At 40.0% G+C, this 6,000-nt stretch overlaps 1 protein-coding gene across 1 annotated transcript in view; it reads right to left on the bottom strand.

The window, feature by feature from the left end:
• otud4 (OTU deubiquitinase 4) overlaps window positions 1-6,000 on the bottom strand; it is a 110,993-nt gene that overhangs the window by 80,986 nt on the left and 24,007 nt on the right. Inside the window, exon 2 of the mRNA XM_043699024.1 lies at window positions 4,688-4,771. Coding sequence (XP_043554959.1) covers window positions 4,688-4,771 — 84 coding nt within the window. The remainder of the gene's footprint in view (window positions 1-4,687; window positions 4,772-6,000) is intronic.

A 6,000-nucleotide genomic window follows, 5' to 3' on the forward strand; every position in this document is an offset into this window, starting at 1 on the left:
ATGGCGTTGGGAATTGCATCAGGAAAATGCCTTCCAAAAGATCAAGATAATGCTGACATTCATGGAGTCCTAGTCCATTTCAGATTCACCCCTCTGAATAATTATTCTTGTGGATTCTCCAACTTTGGGCATTGAAGCAGTCCTGTTTGAGGAGCCATCAACTGGATGTTGGAAATTGTTGTATAATATCTTCAGGTATTGTTAGATATGGAGACAAAAGACAAAGTGCTAGAGAAGGATGCCCTTTCAATCAAAGATGCATTTGCGAGGGTCTTGTATTTTGGACAACAGTTTGGAACATAGAATTCCTATGGTCTGGAAGCAGGCCATTCGGCCCATCGATTTACAGAACCATGGAGATGTTTAGCACAGAAATAGACACTTTGGTCCAACTTGTCCATGCTGACCAGATATCCTAAATTAATCTAGTCCCATTTGCCAGCAATTGACCCATACCCCTCTAAACCCTTCCTATTCATGTTTCCATCCAGATGCCTTTTCCACATGGACCCTCCAAAGAGCATCACTCACAGGCCCACCCCTTATGCTGTCCCTGTAACCTTGCATTTCCCATGGTTAATCCACCTAGCCTACACAACCCTGGACACAATGGGCAATTCAGCAGGGCGAACCTGCCTAACGTGCACATATAGGGACTGTGGGAGGAAACTGAACCACCCGGAGTGTGCTGCTCCACACAGACAGTTCAATGTGTAACTGAAGCAGAGGCCCTGGTGCTGTGAGGCAGCAGTGAGCCATTGTACTGGCCTGCTAATGAGTCTTTCAGCCACAACTGCATTTCTCTCTCTCTCTCTCTCTATATATATATATATATATATATATAATCAGCTCACCAAGATATGCGCAGTCAAATGGATATGTAGAGCATACAATACAAGCAATCAAATCGCTTTTGGAAAAAAATGCTAACTTTCACAGGGCCTTGTTAAAATTACTCATCTATCTCACTCCAATGTGTTAGAGTTACTGATGGGGAATAAACTGAAAACTCAGCTCCTAAGCTTTATAAAGAGGCTAGTTTTCACAGTGTGTACAAAACTCTAAAAATGTTTCGAACAAGGGGCAGTCTTATCAATAGCAGCAGACTACTACTACAGTAGTAGGGCACTTCCACAGCTGGACCAAAGCCAACATGTATGGAGATGGGACCTCCACAGGAATGGTGTGTGGTAGACCAACTGGTTTCACATCTTCCCAATGGTGGAATTGGAAGGAGAAACTACAGGGACCTTGTTTCACTGTGCAACTATTTTCCACTCATGTTTCATTGTGACAAACTCAATGAAGACAGTCAAGAGCATAATAGTTCACAGACTATTCAAGATAAATATCAGAATAGAGTTCAACTGTTCTCACGCCAAACACAATACCAATCAAAGTCTAAAACAAACACAATGCAGAAGAATTGTGAAACCTCTACACTGCTTGAATGTATGAGATTGGCAGGGGGGAAAGAGAGAGAGAGAGAGCGAGAGAGAGAGAATGTTTGGAAGAGGGTCGTTTTAGCAAATATAACAGACAAGTATACAATATTGTACCACACAAAAACAGAACTTGTTGGAGAAACTTAACAGATATGACAAATTCTGTAGAGAGAAAACAGTTAGCATTTTGAGTCCAGTGACTATTCTTCAGAGCTGATTATACAAGGTTGGAAAAATACTTGAGGAGAGATGTTATATAAGGCAATGATGTAAAAGAGTTGCTGTTACCCATTTTCTCTACCTCTTGTTAGTAATACTATTTGTAACATATATATAGTTACTGAGATGCAATAAACTACATAATTTTATTTAAGACAACAGCCCCTCCTGAAACTTGTTCTTGATCCATCCTCCACCACAAACTACTGAACAGCCCCTAAGACTCAACTAAGAAGAAAGATTCTACCACAAAAAAAGTGGTTGGTACCCAGGCATCAAGTAATTTTATAACAGAAAGGTGAACAGGTGACATGCTTTGACTTATAACAGAAACAACCTTGAGCTGACTATTAGGTATGCAGTAGCAAGTTTGCTGCCCTACTTGTGAAAGAAAGTCTAATATTTAATACAGGAAGTATCTGTCTTTTGGCATATTATTTTGATAGGAGTGCCTGAACTATTATTAACATTGGGAGTCAGTCAGCTGGACTGGTTTGCAATGCAGAGTAATGCCATTAGCGTGGGTTCAATTCCAGCACTGGCTGAGATTACCATGAAGAACTCTCATCCTCAACCTCTCCCCACACCGGAGGCAAGGTGACCTTCAGGTAAACCACCACCAGCGTCTCTCTTTCTCTGGCAACATTGTGAATAGTGTAGTTGATAGACTATCAATATGCTTTTGTAATTTTATGCTAAATGAAAACTAGGGCAGATGGAGTTCAAAGTAAGTAAGTGTGAGGTCCATTCCCGATCCACTATTAGTTCTTCAAGACTTCCAGCATTATAACCTCCTCTTCTACTGTAAATACTGAGGCATGGTAATAATTCAATATGTCTGCCATATTCACAGGTTTGAACTCATATGTATTAAATTCTCCTTGAAGTTATAATCTTCTGCTGAATCTTACTCACAGGAATTATATTTGTTCTGAACTTAATGTAATTAGCAAAAGCTTTTGTAACATGATCAAAAGTGGCAGCATTTTATCTTGTCGCGATTTATTACATCCTCTGCTATAGGGCCTATTAGTGTGTTAACAGGCTCTGCTTCTGATTTAACTCGGAAGCAATTCTGTACCTTCAGGAATTTTGTCCCCCATGAAGTCCAATCTTGTGCTGTTAGGACCATCTCTGACTTTGAATCTGCTCAGAAGTATTATGACTTTTTTCATTTCTTCTTAATGTTTTCCATCAATCTTCTACTTTAGAGATTGTTTAAATTTGTATAATTTCAAATCTGTACAATTTCAATACTGCTTTAAATCTGATGTTCAGTAAGCTTGACTTCTTGTATTCAGGAATATATTTTAATTTTAAATCACTATGTTTGCTCGTGTCTTTGCAGCTTTTTTTTCCTTTACCGGTCTGTTAATTCTGTATCACTGTCGAACTGTATCAAATTCTTCTAATCATAGTGTTTGGATTTGTAGTTACTGTTGTTCAGTAGTGATTTTCAACTTCCAGCTTTCGGTTTTTTTTCTTATAAAACCCTTCCGTTTTTACAATTGTTTAGACTTTTAAAATTCTGTGCTTATAGCAATACTCTACTAAAGCTTAAAATTATTTTAAGCATTTCAAAAGGTGTAAATGTTCTTAAATGGCATCCTTTTTGAGTTAGTCGGATAATCTTCCTAGTTTTAGGAAACAAAATGGAGGATTTCCACCTTTTTGTGCTTCTTTTTGGGAAGTTTCTCACTTTTTAAAAAATCAAATTGAGAATTCATGCCGTTTTCTCGTTGGGACGATGTTCTGGCTTTTCTCACACACCTCCAACACACGCACTTCCTGGCAGTAGGAAGCATTGTACCATTTATCCTTAGAAATCTAATATACTGCGGGAGGCCCATGTGTCAAGTCATTCTGCAGCCAAATCCCAACTCAAATTTACTTCCTTCTGCCCAGCTGTGACTGCCTGCAGCCCACACTGGCTTCATTGTCCTTTTGGATCCTCCACGTCTGGTTACTTCGCCTCCCTGGTGGAGTACAACTATCAAGCAATTTCTGCTTCGGTGAGCCAGTGCTGACTAATACCTTTCAAAAGGGTTCAGCTGCTGACTGATTAACTGAGCATTTCTTAAAACTCTTAAGAGTTTCTAACATACTTGTTGATAAAAATGAAGCTTCGTTTCCTTCAGGTTCTTCTAGCTTTTCTTTGATGTTGATCGCGTCAGGACTTTGCACAAGCGTATGCTACTGCCAACAAGTTATACAAGGCAGCTATCAGGCATCGACACCACACTTCACCTTGTTATAGTACATGATATGGCTATCAGTAAGCTGACAGCTTGTGATTGGGATATAATGCTGCCACCAATTATTCTTCTCATGCTACTTAAAGGGGCTCTTCAGTAGCCTGATGTGAAGCATATATCATTAGTAAGTCTCAGCAGAAGCTTTTCTTACATAACACCATGTAGTGTATTACATATTTTAGATTAGATTTAGATTAGATTCCCTACAGTGTGGAAACAGGCCCTTCGGCCCAACCAGTCCACACCGACCATCTGACAAGTAATCCACCCAGACCCATTTTCCTCTGACTAATGCCCCTAACACTATGGGCAATTTAGCATGGCCAATTCACCTAACCTGCACATCTGTGGACTGTGGGAGGAAACCGGAGCACCCAGAGGAAACCCACGCAGACACGGGGAGATTGTGCAAACTCCACACAGACAGTCGCCCGAGGCTGGAATCAACCCTGGGACCCTGGTGCTGTGAGGCAGCAGTGCTAAACACTGAGCCAGTAACTATGTACACATTAACTAATTCTTATACATATTATTACAAATAAGTAGGAGATGTGTATTCCTCTATCGGGGAACACACCAGAATAAAACTGATGCTCCATCCAGAAACTGTAACATCAGCAGACTGGTCAGGGCTCAATTTTGCTCAAACACTAATGCTTTCGGAGCCATTACCATTCACAACACTTCTCGGCTAGATGATAAAAATGCAGCTAAATATAAAAATGAAAAATTAATTCAATTTAGTTTTAAACCTCAAAGAGAACACACCGCTTCAAACTTATCACGGTTCCTCCTCAGGTAAGAAACACAGGCTCTCCTCACTTCAAGATGTTTCGATTGTGTGTGGAATACCTGTAAAAGATAACAGATTGATAGTTCCTGTGATGTTGTTCAAAAGATTATTTGAAATCAAATTACTTACAGCTTTGTTGACATAAATTGAGTTGCTGACACTAACATTTAATCTACCCTTACCTTGTTAAGTTAATGTTCAAATAAAGAACACGGATAAAGAACACGGATTTATAAATCGACTTTCAATGTCTCAACTGAAAAGAAATGCTGGAGATCACAGTGGATAAGACAGCATCCATGGTGAGACAGCAAGCTAATATTTCAACTCTAGATGACTCTTCATCGCTTCAGCTCTGATGAAGAGTCAGCTAGACTCAAAACATTAGGTTCTCTCTCTTCATGGATGCTATCTGACCTGTTGTGATCTCCAGCATTTGTTGTTTTCAATACAGATTCCAGCATCTACAATAATTTGCCCTTACTTTCTATGTCTCAAGTTGTGCCAAAGTACTCTATAGCCAAGGAAGTGCTTATGAAGTGTTGTACTTTTTGTAATAGCAGAGACACTGCAGCCAATTCACACACAAGGTTCTGCAAACACTAATGTGATCTGATCAGATAATCGGTCTTTTCATGTACTCAGCAATAGCTACTGACCAGGGTGAACTCCCCTGGTGTTCTTCATAGTATTCCTGGGAGTTCTTCTACATCCATCCAAAAATGCAGATGGAGTCTCAGTTCAGCATCTCTGAAAGGCAGGAGTGACAATCTCGATTTTGATCGATGGAGTTGTGGAAAATGAGAAAGAAATGGTGTAAGCATACAGATTCAGGTCATTGTTACTGCTTCAAAATTTCCAGAGGTACTTTTCCTCAAATGCTATTTATAAAGAATGGATTTTAAGTTAGCAAGTCCTGGAGGAGAACAAACACTGCTTATCGAGATTTATTCATTGCCAGCGAGTGGCAATGCATAAAAATTCCACTTTGTTTTTCCCCAAAACTAGAACCGTGGGTTGCAAGAGAAATTCAGAACTGTTTTTACACTGTTCAGCAAGACAGAATCGTTTAAAACATCATCATACCAACAGGAACATCGGTTTCTGTACTTGCACTGAGAATTACGTAGGCGAAAGTGAGGACTGCAGATGCTGGAAATCAGAGTCTAGATTAGAGTGGTGCTGGAAAAGCACAACAGGTCAGGCAGCATCCGAGGAGCAGGAAAATCGACGTTTCAGGCAAAAGCCCTTCAACAGGAATGAAGGTAGGAGCCTCCGGGTGGAGAGA

The sequence above is a fragment of the Chiloscyllium plagiosum genome, chromosome 1 (assembly GCF_004010195.1).
Source record: "Chiloscyllium plagiosum isolate BGI_BamShark_2017 chromosome 1, ASM401019v2, whole genome shotgun sequence".
NCBI classification, from domain to species: Eukaryota; Metazoa; Chordata; class Chondrichthyes; order Orectolobiformes; family Hemiscylliidae; genus Chiloscyllium; species Chiloscyllium plagiosum.